At 41.9% G+C, this 14,737-nt stretch overlaps 2 protein-coding genes across 5 annotated transcripts; one reads left to right on the forward strand and one right to left on the reverse strand.

The window, feature by feature from the left end:
- Positions 1-1,184: 1,184 nt before the first annotated feature.
- Positions 1,185-3,063, reverse strand: PPP1R3D (protein phosphatase 1 regulatory subunit 3D). The gene has a single exon (XM_061441319.1). The coding sequence runs from the start codon at positions 3,061-3,063 to the stop codon at positions 2,149-2,151; it is 915 nt and encodes a 304-aa protein (XP_061297303.1). The 3' UTR covers positions 1,185-2,148.
- An 899-nt stretch (positions 3,064-3,962) lies between these two features.
- FAM217B (family with sequence similarity 217 member B) lies at positions 3,963-12,581 on the forward strand. Of its 4 annotated transcripts, none has more exons than XM_061442053.1 (5): positions 3,963-4,090; positions 5,145-5,350; positions 6,460-6,565; positions 6,657-6,742; positions 7,118-12,581. In XM_061442053.1, the coding sequence occupies exons 2-5, from the start codon at positions 5,256-5,258 to the stop codon at positions 8,301-8,303; spliced, it is 1,473 nt and encodes a 490-aa protein (XP_061298037.1). In that variant the 5' UTR covers positions 3,963-4,090; positions 5,145-5,255; the 3' UTR covers positions 8,304-12,581. The 4 variants fall into 4 exon arrangements, with proteins under 4 accessions (XP_061298037.1, XP_061298040.1, XP_061298038.1 ...); XM_061442056.1 differs by lacking the exon at positions 3,963-4,090 and adding an exon at positions 4,223-4,314; XM_061442054.1 differs by lacking the exon at positions 3,963-4,090 and adding an exon at positions 4,747-5,049.
- The last annotated feature ends 2,156 nt before the right edge of the window (positions 12,582-14,737 follow it).

A 14,737-nucleotide genomic window follows, 5' to 3' on the forward strand; every position in this document is an offset into this window, starting at 1 on the left:
GTGTGCTGAGAGGTGATTGAGTAGTTTTGCTAATGGAAGAAATACAGTAATTGGGAAGAGAGGAGGAGGACTACAACAATACTTTAAAATCATCACTCCTGTAAGCCTGACACAGAAAACAATGCAGGTGGATTGAAAGCAGACAGCACCCCTTCCTCTCTGTAGTTTGCAACTGCACCTCAGTCTCACCTGATCCTTCAGAACAATTTTAACTTAAAACTTTCCACCTCACAATGCTCCAACACAAAGTTGAAGCAGACACACAGTTAAATCTCAATGGTTTCAAACAGGACTGAATTTTCTCAGTACTGCAAGTAACTGCTCAGAAGCTCATAGGATCATCTGCATGACTTCGGTTCCTTTGCAAGCCAAATGTCAATGGAACCAGGCAGCTTCTTCACTTGAAATCCGTGCTTTGCTAAATGGTTATCACAACTGAGGAGTAACATGAAGTTGCCAGACACATGAATTTTCTTGGGGTTTCTGCACTTTCAGAATTACTCAGTAAGCTTTCTGGACTAAGAAAGACTTGGCTGTGGGTTGCTTATAAAAGTGATTTTTAAAACAACTTGTGATTTTGATGAATAAGCAGCAATCCAAAATAAGATACCCAAATAAGTGGCCTAATTTTCTTAGTACAGTCCTAAAAAGCAGCTCTTATACAACCAGTTAGTTTTGAAAGTTTGTGCTACACATATAAAGCTAAACTTTCCATGCTGTTATGAATACATATGAAAAAAAGCATTTTAACTTTTTTTTGTTTTTTACAATCTTTTACTTACTAGATTTAAGCCTGATGCCAATCTTAAGTCACACTAAAACCACAGAGTGAAAGTAGTAGAGCAAGAAGCATGGGAAGACTGCATCTAACAGTGCTCCTGTGCTCTCCCAGCTGGAGAAAGGATTCTGTTTGTGGGTCTGTGGAAGTATCAGTTTACCAAGCATCATCTTGCTTTGAAGTGCCCTCTTTGTATTGCAAAGGGTGCAGTCTTGGAGTTCAACTGGTTTATAACGAGAAACAGTTGATTAAAGAATACAAAGGTACTACTGCAACAGTACTGGGATGCTGGGGAACAAGAAGCCAGGATTCAGGGTTCTGGCATGCTATTCCAAGGCCCTGCAACCAGCTCCCTGTAGTGGCTATTCATTATATATATATCTCTCTCTATATATATATCTATCTATATATATATATATCTCCTATATTAATTTTTTGATTTATAAATTTATCAGGAACACTGGTAAAATCACCAGCATTCATACAGCACTTTAAGATCTTCAACTGCAATTGCTACACAAGTACAAAATTGTTCTAGTTTCCCTTAGTAAAAACCAGGCACACAAGGAATGGACAATTCCTGTACCACCACCTAGAGAAAAAAGCCTACTTGTGCGTCATCTGAAAGAAATGAGAACTTCCCTGTGAAGATCTGCCTTGCACACACTTCGGGAACAGTCATTCCTGCTGCCTGCTGCAAACACTGAAGATAAGAAAAGGCACCTTTTTTTTTTTTCCTAAGGGAAACAGAGAGGCTAATGGCACGTTTTCATGTATGTTCTGATCATAATACTATCTAATTTCCATCCCAAATATTAACAGAAATATTCAACATGGTTACAGTCTTACTAATATACATATAAAAATACAAGTACTCCCTGAAGTGTCTGCCATGCAAGTTATGCATAAATGGAAAAGTGCCCAGACTTGGTGAGATAATATAAACAAAATTAGAAACAAAACCAGTAAAGCCACACTCCATATTTAGGAAACAGACAGTACAAAATCATAAAATAAATCAGTTAGAAATATTCTATGAAACCTAGAATATTGCTAGTCACATGAAGTGTCTTGTTTTGCTCTCTGGTAGTCCAACAGCATCCCCTGGGACCATTCTTCACCAACTCATACACTACAAGAAATCACAGGAGCTTTCAACAAATGTAACTCAATACACATTTTGGCCTTTTTTACTTGCTGAGAAGTTTAGAACAGTTTGTCCGGGTCATTGGCTACTTCCTTGCCCTGGAGCACTTCATCAGCTTTGGCAGGTTTCAAAAAGGAGACTGTTGCCATAGGAGCAGAGCACCATGCCAAGGAAGAGAGTGCCACCAGACTACTGACAAGCTGCTCTGTGCCCACTTCCTCTGTTAGATAAAGTGGATCCAGCTCTCCTCACATTCTCTAGGCATCTTAAGGGGGTGAGTCCGGCAGGTAAGACTGTAGTTATTCCCTCTGTTGTTATCCCAGTACTCCTGGCCGTTGACTTGGTACCTTGCTGCAAACTGGACTACAGAGCACAGCTGAAGGAGAAAAGGAGGCACAGGGAGAAAGAAAGTGAAAACATCAACCTGATCCTGCCCGCTTTTCTCATGGATGCTACTGTGCCAGTGAGCACACACTTCATTGAGGCTTTTCCACTGGTTGAAGGTGTATCGCACAGATACCTGCTTCTCAAAAGCAACGTTGCGAACCTGGATGGTGCCACTGAGCCCCAAATCTGAGCTGGTCACTCGTTCAAGACACACCTGCTGCTCCTGAAGTCGGGAGGAGAAATCCATACAGTCTGCAGGCTGCTGGAAGTCAGGGACCAAACACTGCATAGTAAACTCCAAGTCTGAGCTGCTGTACCAGAGGTCTGAGTTTATGGAGAGCCTGGAAAGGACATGCAAGGGGATCGATGGATCCTCCCCGCTCTGGAAGACTTTCACTTCAGTGAGCTCCAAGCCCAAAGCATCAGCAAATCTCACCCGGTTCATACGACTCTGGCATCCAGGAACTTGACACTGCACTCCGGCTCTCTTCCTTCTTTCGGGCGACGTAGGTAAAGATCTCGCCCGGCGGCGTATGATAGGCCGTAATGCTGGATCACAGCTGGAGGAAGTGCTGCTCTGTGGCTGGGGGCTCCCCTTAGCTGGGGTATTGCTCCAAAGAATCATATTGCTACTTGTATGGATTGCAGGGGACTGTTGCTGGCCACGTCTTGGCACTTCTTCAGCCCGTAACATGTTCTGATAGAGGTCAGAGAGATAGCTGGGATTCCTGCGAGGACCATGTACCTCCATTGTTAGTTGATGACAAAAATCTGTGTTTACACAGCAGGTAATACACACTGCCTCTCTGAAGCACTTAACTTGGGAGTGGCAGCCAGGGGCAGGAAGTATTTGAGGTACTGCATGCAGCAAGAATCAACTGAAGCAATGCAGCCTTCTGAATGAAGGGCAGAAACCTGGAAGCTCTGACAGTAGCTGAAGTGAACCAGAAGCTAGTGCACGGTACAGGTCGATGAAGGCAGTGTCACTGGCTGGTAAGCTCGAGACTGCTGTGCTGGCTGTTGGTCCCGTTGCTCAGGCTGGAAAGGGATTCAAGACTATCACCGGTGATGCTGGAGGACCTGAAGCTCTCACACAGACTGGACACCGACTGGAGGCTGTCTTGCAGGACACCAAGGGACTCCAGGCTGTCGGAGAGGCTGCTGAATGCCTGAGGGTTGCAGCGGTGCACCCCACAGCACGCCAGCCCGCTGCAGAGGAGCAGAGGGGCCTGCAGGCTGTCCTCGCACACTCCGGCCGACCCCGCGCTCCCGCAGCAGCAGCAGCAGGGACACTCCAGGCTGTCACACTGGATGCTGGGCGAGTCGCGAGGGCTGCCGAGACTGGGGAAGGCTTGGAGGCTGTCGGGCGGGAGGGAGCCGGAGCCGGAGCCGAGACCGGTACTGCTGCAGGGGCTGTCGCGGCGGAGGCTGTCGGGTGGGGCTGTGGAGGAAGGCTCGGTACTGCAGCTGGAGGAAGAACGATCCTCGCCTGGGGACTCTACAGCCCACATCAGCTGCACAGTCCTCCCTCCGTCCCGCGGCAGGCCTCTGCTCCGGCCGAGGGCAGGGCGGCAGCGACAACACCGCACCCGGGACACCCAAACACGGACCCCGCTCTCCCGCCGCTCCGCCCGCGGCGGCGAAGTCGCCCTCGGTGGCGGCGCACGCGCGGGGCCGCCCCTCCAACCCACCCGCCTCCGAGCGCCTGCGCACTGCCCACGTGACGCCGCAGCGGCTGGGATGCCCTTAGCTGCCTGCCGCGGCTGAGGTGGGTGCGGGTATCGGGAAGGGAAGGAGCGGGAGGGCGGTCCTGTCCTTTAACTAACGAGCTGCCCTCGGTCGTTGTCTCCAAGCAGCGCAGTTGGGGTCAGCATCGGGAGCTGTTGGGGCATCCCGGGAGGGAGGGAGCGGAGCGGGGCCGGGCCCGCCTGGGCCCCGGCTGCGGCTCTGAGCCGCGGAAGCTGCCTGCAGCAGCTGCTGTCAGATCGGCCCTTCCCGGCTGGTGAGCTGCCCCTGGGCGCCGTGGGCTGAGCCCCCGGATCCTGGCCCACCGGCATGTAGCGCTGGGAGCTCGGGTGGGGGATGGCGGAGAGAGGCACTGGAGGACCAGGACAGCATCAGATGAAAACAGACACTGATGTGGTTGTAAATATATAAACACCACTGCAGTGACATGGATATAGATATATAAACATCACTGCAACAAAAACAGAGGTGGGTGAGGTGTTCGGGTGCTCATCATCTGTCAGCTGTTGCAGGTTCTGTCTGTGCCCCCCCCCCCCCCCCCCCCCCCCCCCCCGGGTATGGGAATGCAGATTCTGGAAAATAAAAGAATGCTGTGAATTCTGCTCTATTTTTAGTACGAATTTACAACACCCGAGAGATTTGTTCTGGAAAAGAGAGAAAAAAACCCCTGATTTGATACAAAATTTGCATATATGAATATAGGAAGAGTGCATTTTCTGGGGCAAAAAAGACAACTCCCCATGCTCCAACCGCAGGCGGCTGATCATCTATTCTTGTTAAATTAGGAGCAGAAACACCCACCACCGTTTGACTGTGATACTTGGCTCCAGTCAATACATGGAATGCTGCGCAGGAGGAACAAAATGATGATGAGCATGTTACACAATGAAAAGTAGCTCTTCCAATGCTGCTGTACTGTCAGATCTTTTCCTGTATTTTACCAACAATCCTTCAGGGACTGGCTTGTGAACCTCATGGGAAGAGCTCAGTGGTTTGTTGTTCATTTGGTAGCTGATTATATATACCTTAATGCTTTAAAATTAAATCAAGTTGGGAGGACTCACGTTGTGTTTATTTCTTCTCTAGAAGATGGTGATGTTTGCGTTCGATACACTGTGTCTTACAAACCCCAAAGACTGGAGCTGTTTGAAGATGATGTAAAAATAAAGGTGGCGTTACCCTTTAGAAAGAGTAATTATGGGACCAGGCATTCAAGAATATCCCTTATTACTGCACGGAGAGAGACAGAAAAAGGAGAGCCAAATCAATGAAAGCCACAAAGGAATGGTAAAGTAAGGAAATTATTTTCTCTCTTGTTACAGAGTTTGGTACATACTGTAGATTGGTTAATAAGTGTGTGGCTGAACTGCTCAGATTGTCATCCTGTCCTCTGATTCACAGCAACAGAAGCAATTCTGCAGTGTGATTGTGCAGGTCACAAGGTGACAGAGGTGACTGCATCAGTGCTGGAGGCACAAGACTCATTTTCATTCTTTTATAATCTCTTCAATCGGTGACATCGTGGGTTTTAAAACAAAATCTGGCTATACTGACATAAAAACTGCCTGACAAATTAACTAAACTGCAGTCAAACTAGACTAGACTGGGAGGGCACAGTTTGCTTATTCCAATTCTAAAATGACATTTAAAAGGTTTCCTTTATTAAAATTAGTAATATTTCTTGTTTGTAGAACAAACACTTTTTCTGATTTTTATGGAATACACTGATTTAATGATTCTTTGTGTCTCATTTAATTTGGGAAATATGTATTCTGATTTTAAGCTGTTAAGATCAGTAATGCCATTCCCTTTGCTTGCATATGTGTTTTTCTCCTACTAGTTTTTCCACAACTTCATTATAACATGAAATAGTGAATTTTGTTTGTGTTTTTGTTGTAAAATAGTATTAATATCAGAATAGACTGTATGCTCCCTGCTTGCTTCCATTCCTTAACTTCGTAGGAATAATCCTTTAAATGTTGTTGAGAGTATGCACATGAGAAAGGCAGCCAGGATGTGACTTGCAGCGGCCTTCATACAGTAACTTATAATTCTTTTTGTTAAATTGAAGTAGGACCATGTATTAGGTACTATAGAAATTAGTAGTTGCGTATGTAGTCTCTAATGTTTACTATTTGTTATTCATGAAGTTACTTGCAAATGAAGATTAAATTCTGTTATTATACCATCTGATTGAATTACTCACTTTTGCATTAGTAGTATAAAAAATAAAAAGTGACCATGGCATAGTTCTGGTGAACTTCTAAGAGTAGTTGTAATCAACTGTCTCACTTTTAAAAACTGAATTGCACTCTACACAACTTCGGTTGTGTTTCTGTTCTGATGATTGTATATGTTGCTATTTAGATGTTTTATTCTGTTTAATCCTTGCTAATTACAGTAATGGAAAAAGCCATCTGAGCACCAAAGGACTAAATAAACCAATTTTGTGTATGAAACCTTCTCCTGGAAGATTAGACAAAAATGTATCAAGTGCCATTGAAAAGGTAAATATTTTTGGTTGGATGTTTTTTGCTTACAGAAAAAGGGTACTTAGTTTATGTCAGCTTCTTAATAACGTCATATATATTTTTTCAGATTCCGCATGACACTCAAGATGGTAACCAACCAACTATTCTTAAGAAGGGAAGAAACATTCTGGATGACAGTACGCAGCCAAAGAGGTAGTTTCATGTTAAGATTGTTTCATCTGTAGTCATTTCAAGCTGGTATATAAAATGCTTGTGTTGAAATCATGGCTTCTGTGTTTTGTCTTTGACTTCACTGACCCCAGAATTCAGCATTTATGAGGACAACAAATTTATCAATATGGAAACTTATTATCCTGCCCTAGTGAGTTCTCAGGCAAAATCAGAACAAAATAAAACAAAAAGTCTGTAGCAGGCAGTGTTACCTCTGCTAGCAAATATTAATTTTACCTCATTACCAAGCTTCATTCATGTAGATCCATGGCCTTGAAGGAAGTAGCAAGACCTTTATAGACTGATATTCAAAGGCATTAATTATTCTAACAAGATATGATCTTTCCTTTAATTTAGGACCACAAGTGTTTGCACGTCACTGCACAGAGTACAAGGACCAAAGAGGAGTCTCCCAGAAAGAAGGCAGAATGAATCTTTTCTGCACAGGATCCCTCTTAGCACAAAGGACAGCACACAAGGTAGCTTCTGCAGGGTTAAAGACTTCCCAGTGCAACATTTTTACTGCAGTAAAAAAGAACAGTTGGAAAAGAATCACAAAGAACATGTTGCTGTAGCTGGTCCATGCTCTTCTAAATGGCAAGAAGCATCTGTACATGAAATGTTTCTTGATTTTGAATCAGTACAAATTATTAAAGAAGATGCTGAAGATGATAGTGCCAGTGATCTCTCTGATTCAGAAAGGATTCCCATTCCCCCATCTCCCTGCACACCACCAGAACTCATTCTCAGAGCTGAAGAAATTGATCCAGTTTGTTTGGAACACGTCCCTGATACAGGTTTTAAAGAATCAGAATATTACTACCCAGACTTCCTCCCACCCCCTTTCAACTCATGGGACTTAAAGCAACTGGCCATCTTTGTTAACGTAGAGGGTAAAACTGAACTTCGACCAAAGCCAACAGGATTTCTTCAGAAATACATTGATCGCCTTTTGCAGCTGGAATGGCTGCAGATGCAGACTGTACAGAACGAGAAAGGAAAGGCAGCCAAAGCCAGGCCACAGACTGCTCCTGGCTCTGTCCGTACCCTAAAAAGCCCTGGCAAAGGCAAAGCATTGCTCAGCCCTTTGCCTAACAAGCAGCTGGTTCCCCAAGAAAGTGTTACAAAGCTTCCCAGAAGCTATTTGGGTCACAGGGGAGATTCATACTGTGAAAAAAGTCGCCAGTTATATTCTCATGCAGGTCACTTGAAGCTTTCAGAGAGAACGGGATGTGCAATGTCTTCTCAGAGACAATCTGGAGAAGTAAGGAGCGAACTGAAAAAAAAACCAGCTGCAAAGCAACAGCTTCTCAATGTGGAACCCTCCGAGAATGGTTCTAAAATTCAAAGTGTTGGTAATATCAGACCCCCTAAGCAAACCCCAGTATTTCATGGTTCAGCTGCTCCCATCAGAGGCTTAAAAGCATATGCGTGTACAAATCCAAAGAAAAATGGCAATGTCAACAGTTACGTTCCTTCAAAAAAACCAATAGGGGACAGGAAAATAAATGGCACAAAGCAAACATCGTGCAAATTCAAATGAAGAAAAAATCATCAGTAAATCTTAATGATTCTTGACTGCTACAAAGCATTTGGCCAATGCGGGGGGGGGGGGTGTGTCATATTTTCTTTATAGGAAGATCCTAAGAAACTATGTTCTTGATGCATGGCTCTAAGTCAGCGCTGTTCATTCTATGATTTCAGTACATGTGATCCTAAGCCAGCAAGGCCAGCAGGAAATCCTTTTCCTGAAGGCAGGTGTCTTCCACTGGTCTTTCCTCAAAAATATTTCCAGTTGCTCAATGAAGGTAACAATAGCAGAGTATGAAAGTTTAGTGAAATATGTAATTATAGCATGTCCTATTTGCACCAGTGGAAGTCTACTGAAGTCTCTGGTGTTTCTCACACTTACCATAGTATATTTGAAACAATAGGATTCATGCTCTTCCTGAAGAGATGTGTTATTTTGTGAGACAGGTTTGATGGTGTTTTCTGATGGAAAAGGGTTCAAACTGTTTTTATAAAACAATGGAGCATGCTTATCTATGCAAAGTCAAACTGATTCTCACAGAAGATGATGGATTTTTTTGATGAATTAGATATTTTTTATAAGGATGGAGATAATGTTTTGAAATATTTTAATGAAGAAAGGATTCTTTTTAGGACAAAAAATTAATAGGGAGCAGAAAGCTTCACTAGTGACAGGTTAAGAAAACTGAATGTGTATTTTTATACCCAGGAATTTTCACTGTGTTTACAGACAGCTTTTCTTGAGAAGTTTCTTTTGTAAGCTTTGTCATTCAGAGGGAATGACCAAATTTCAAACTGTACATGGATATGTATGACTAATGCAAAGTGAGGGTGTTCCTAGAGACTCTGTGGCCTAGTTTGCAGAATGGGTAGCCTCTCAAAACATAAAAAATGGACTCTTGGGGATGAAATTAAAGGCTTTTGTTAGTTCAAGTAAAGATATATTTTGGTAGAAAAGATACCTATTTTCAGTTACCCGAGATGATTATTATTTATCCCATGGACCAGCCTACTTCAGTTAGCATAGATTCTTTTTTCAAGGTTAGTGAACAAACATGGGGAAATACCCTACAGAAATAAATGGTACAACCAGGAGCAAGTCCTGTCTTCAGACCCTCTGTTTTCTCTTGTGTCCATGAGGTACAAGAGAATACAAAGGACGGTTCAGTGACTATTCAAGTTTCAGTTCATCTGCCACAGTTTCCAATCAATCACAGCAGCTGGAGGGACATTCTTGTTAAAAATGAAATTCCAGAGGAAGTTTTGTACTTTCGTTTTAGATTGAATTACTGAGCAGCATTAACTTCACCCTCAACAACCAGAGACAGTGAATTGTTCCTGAGAAGTGATCTGAGGTCTGACAGACCGGATTTTGCAAGTGGATCCTTCACATTATGATAGAAAATGAAAAAGTAGCAAATATTAAAGAGTACATTATGTATATAGTTAAATTGCACTTCTGTTGTTGATCTCATATGGGTTTTAAGATGCTTAGCTGTTTCTATTCTTTCATTGTGCCTACCAGATGTTCAGCTTTGTAAAATTTCAAAGCATGGGTTTATATGTAGTTTAAAATGTGAGAATGTAGTAATGAGTATTTTACAGTACATAAAAACATTGCTCAGGAATAGTCAGAGAAATATTTTTAGTGGGGTTTTTTTCCTAGCCTGCTGGAGACCAAATACGAAATTTTAAATTGGTAAAGGCAACAGATGTACAGTATTATATTTCCATATTCATTATTTGTGAAGTTACAGTTAAAATGAATTGTAGTTGCATGTACATTCAGCTCTATGCAATTAAAGTGAAACAATCTCACATGCTCACAGATCAAATAAATCAGCTGTGTCAGAGGTGTGGTGAAAGTCAAAGGATGGTATTCAACACCAGCAACTGTAGAGGACCAGCACATTCCATTGTTCCTATTTCATTCTTTTGTTCCAGACTCATCATCTATTTCAGCTTTTTTTAGATGAAAGGTTCTTGCATCCAGTACTAGAATTTCAAGCTGTGGCCAAATTCTGCAAGCCTTCATTAGTCACGTTTTTGATTAACAGTAGTGACAGGTAGTAGGCCTGCTCTTGCCAGTAAGCACTACTGTAGTGCATGATTTTAGCACACTGTTCTAGAGCACTGTTACAAGCACCAAAAACAAGGTGAGCAGGCTCAGTAGTCAGAGTAGCAAGGTTTTTAAACAAATTCTGTTAGATGCAGTTAATTTAGCATGTTACAGCACTGAATATTAGTGTGTGCTAAATTTTCCTCTGAAACGTTACTCTATATTGATGCTTTCCTAGGTTATAAGGAGGGTATATAGATACAGGCAGATTTTGCATGATCACTTCTTAAAGAACAAATAAACAGTGTTGCAAGTCCGAGTTCTGGTTCATCATTAAGCTCTGACTGTGATCTGGCCAAGTAAGTTTGTCTCACATGATAATCATACAACACTAATTTTTGTTCATTAATTTGATACTTCCATAGTCGTCTTGGTTCACATACAGAAACAGCTTCTAGACTGAGCAGACATGCAAGGGTTGGATTTTATCCTGCCGCACTTTTGCTTATGTTTTAACTTGATAATGTTCTGGGCTTATAAAGAGCTCTGCTTACGAATAGGACTCTGCTTTAGGTTTCCTTCATTTTGTATTGATGGACATTATCTTTACAAGCACTTCTGAATACAGCAGAAAAGTTTATTCCATCAAATACATTCAGCTTGGAATTAAAGTACTTCCACAGGACAGTATTTGTGTGGCCATTTATATTTTTTCACTATGTTTAGCAGTATGATTGTATGTGTGTCTAAGCCTAGCATTTACAATGCTTCTTGAAGAACAATTTACTGTGATGTGAGATATTTAAAGAGTGGTTTATTTTTTTTTTCTAGATAATTTAAGGGTTTAATGTTCTGCAGTACTATACAGAACAAATATGCTCAGGTTGCATTTTAAATAAATAGCCAAATTCTATGTCAGTTATATTAGTATAAACTTTGAACAACTGTAGTGTTTTCAATGAAATTACCCGGTTACAAAGATGTGAAGAAACAGAATTTTACTCCAATATGTACAAACTGTTTTCCTTAGTAAAGTTGAACTGTATTTTTAATGCATAACTTGAAATTTAAAACATTGTTTCTCTCTTGACATGGTTCTTTTTCTCCATTACTTGCATTTCTGCAGTGAAATAATGTGATCAGTTAATGTTTTATCTCCCTTGCACCCCCTGAGACCTTGCAGCTTTCAGTTATTTACAGCGGTTCTGAAGTTTCTGCACAATGTCTCCAGGTCCTTGCTGTGTTACCAGTACAGGTATCAAGCTTCTGCAGTGACTGAGAATTTATGCACCCAAGAGGGTTATCGCTGTGTGAGCAATGCCTACAATTCTGGGAAGAGGGGCTTCACGTCTTCCCCAGGTGGAAGAGCCTTGCAAAGGAGACTCAAGTCAATCCGTGCTGCTGGTTCAGTATCGATCAAGAGGTGGCCCCTTGTTAAAGCTGATAAGGCGGACCGTGTTTTTCTTCCCAAATGAGAGATTACATTTGCTGGTACAAATTCATGGGTGATAGTGCTGCTCACAGAGGTGAAAAGGCTCAGCAGTGTTCGTTCTGACAAATCTGAGTTCGGAGCAGATGGGCTGCCACAAGCAGGGAGCTCATCTCCCACTGATGCCCCTCTCTCAAGATGCTGTGGCCATAGCTCTCAGCCATGCCCCAAGTGCTGCCATGCCCCTGGTGACCCGCAGAAGAGGGGTGTGATGCTGCACGGGGTGGTTGCACTTACTTAATTGGACTAAACTGCCTTGTTTGACTCCAGACTGCTCAGTTCTGCTGTAATCCCGCTATTGCTTGTGTGCTTTCTGTATTTCATTTATTGTTGTTTGAGGTAACTTTTATCTTGTATTCGCTGTTTAAAGGATCTTGTTAGAAGTTTGAGAATGTTTTGACAGAGTTTATTCAGTCAGTATGTGATACCTTTTTTGGAGTTGATATAGTTGAAATTGCTACAGTATGAAATTCCCTTAATGTACTATTTTTTGCCTTATTTTAAAGGTATTGAGCCTTTGTTGCTCCCGTTGGCATTAGTGGGTTTTCTTCTGAAAAATAAACAGACTGCTCTGTCTAGAAAGACTGGAACTCAACTGAGAACTTGCAGCCCAGCTTTTGATATTGGTGATCATGTGTTCTTATTTATTTTAACTTTTTGTGGGTATTTTTGCCAGTAATTTCATTGGAAAGTGATCTTGTCATTCAAAGTTACTATATATTTACTATATTAAAAATGCAATACTATTTGTTACTTGTATTTTTTTCATCACCCACAAGATGGCACCTCTGAATTTTTCTTTTAGAGAACCTCTGCCTTACATTGTAGGATAGAGCTTGTGGCTCAGCACCTCTCAGCTATATTGCTGCTGATGGCCAAGCTGGGCAATTTAAGCTGTGTGATTATTTCTTCTCCGTCTGGCAGCCACTTCTGTAATGGCTGTGTTAAGGCATCATAATAGGTGAAAATAACAGGAAAAACTTACTTCTTCATATTTATACCTTCTCTTTTAAATGCACTAATCAATGAGTTTCACATTCTCTATTGTAATCTCCAGGACACTCAGAACATGATCCAAAGAACAAGACGTGCTTGCAGAGAGCCACATATCCATGCTGCTAGTATATGTGAAGAAGTATGTTTAACTTAATTTCACACACAGTGTGTTCATACATTCAGATGAGACTAATCAAGAGGAAAATTAATGGAGAGAGGAAAAAAAAGGCATTTCCTGTTGCTGAAAATCCCTTTGCTTTCCTATTCTTGTAATCCTAATATCAAGCATTACAAAACTCTTCTGTGAGCTTATCGCACAAGTATTTTACGATCAGAATGTTCTGGTTTCCCACAGGGATGAGGGCTCTGGCTGCATGGAAGACACCATAAGTCCCCCTAAGGTGCCTCTGAGAATGGTGGCTCCTTTGTCCCTCAGTACTAGGCTCAGGTCTCCTGGAAACAGGTTTCCAGGCCCTCACTAGGGATACCAGGGTGTTCATGCCTGATGTATCACACTGGTGCGTAGTGTTGGCCATACTAATTTGATGATCCCTCACAGTAACTCAGTGTATTTTCATGAGTATTTATGTGGGTTTCGTGGTCCTGAACTGGGTTGTTCCAGGGATAGATACAATTTAATCCAACGCTGTCAAAACTGGATCAGTATGTTTCTGTGAAGCCAAATTTCCCCTAGACAACATACCAATGTTTTCTAGCTAGCCACAGCTCTCACAATGACCTTTTTGTTTGTTTGTTTTTTTTTCACAAGGTTCCTACTGGCAACAGATTTTGTCATTAAACTGAAACCTGCAGTTTAAGACAAGACATCCAGAAGGGTTTTGAGCTCTATTCTCTACAGAATGTCTGTGTTTATTGTAAAGAAAGCCTGGAGGAAATTTTGGTCTACATCAGTAGGTGACTGCCATGTGTCCTGTTCATAAGTACATCGTGACCACTAGGAAACTCTCAACCTCTGTGTTACAGCAGGCAAAGAAAATGTAAACTAGTATGTAGGAACCCAATTCCACAATCCTTAAGACAATAGTTAGGAGCTAGGATTACCTGTGTGAGTAGGCATTATAAAGTTCTGTTGTCATGTTTGGTGCAATTAATGAAAAGGAATGCAATAAATTTAGAGGAAGAAAAGTATTTAACTACTGGAAATTATAAAGAATGCCTACAGTTGGTGACTCCATGTACACTGAGAAGTAGTACTCAGAAGAAGAAACAGTCCCTGAACCAAATAAGCTGGAATGTAACTGGAGAAGGCAGCATAAGATAAATTGATGTAACAGAAAGATAATTGGACTTATTTGTATCTGAAAGAAATGTTAGTAGGTAACTTCATGCTGGTCAAACCTGAGATACTGTGTCTGGCTTCTGGGATGACCTGTACGCTAATGAGACATACTGAGTAAGACACCTTCATTACCATCATCCGGACAGTGGACAAAATACTGGGTCAGGTAAGAAATGAATGCTGAATCTCTCCTTTGTCAAGCTGGCTTTTAAGAATAGGAAAAAAGACTTGCAAAATTGGGAAGCTGTTATGGCTTCAGCTACTCTCTCAGACCACATCAAAGAAGCGTTAACAATTGTCAGCCAAGAGTATGACATGCCTGGAAGGTCCACTCTACTCTGCAGAGATGATGAAGTGATTTTGGCATATTCTGAGCAGACTTAAACGTAAGTTCTGATATTAAGGATCTTTTATTTAGTATGCAACAGAAAAAACAGGTCTACTAGGCTAGAAATTCCAAAGTTCTGTATGGAAATAAGCCAGCTGCACCAGCAAAACACTCCTTTTGCCAGTGGTCTCTTTAAATCCAAGGTTAATGATAGTACAGTGCTGTGTGGATCAGACTTGATGATCAGATCTTTAATTTCTATAGGACACAGACTC

Source organism: Pezoporus flaviventris, unplaced genomic scaffold, assembly GCF_033815535.1.
Source record: "Pezoporus flaviventris isolate CSIRO_AGI_PZ_B2104156 unplaced genomic scaffold, CSIRO_AGI_Pfla_v1 ptg000213l, whole genome shotgun sequence".
In the NCBI taxonomy this organism is placed as follows: Eukaryota; Metazoa; Chordata; class Aves; order Psittaciformes; family Psittacidae; genus Pezoporus; species Pezoporus flaviventris.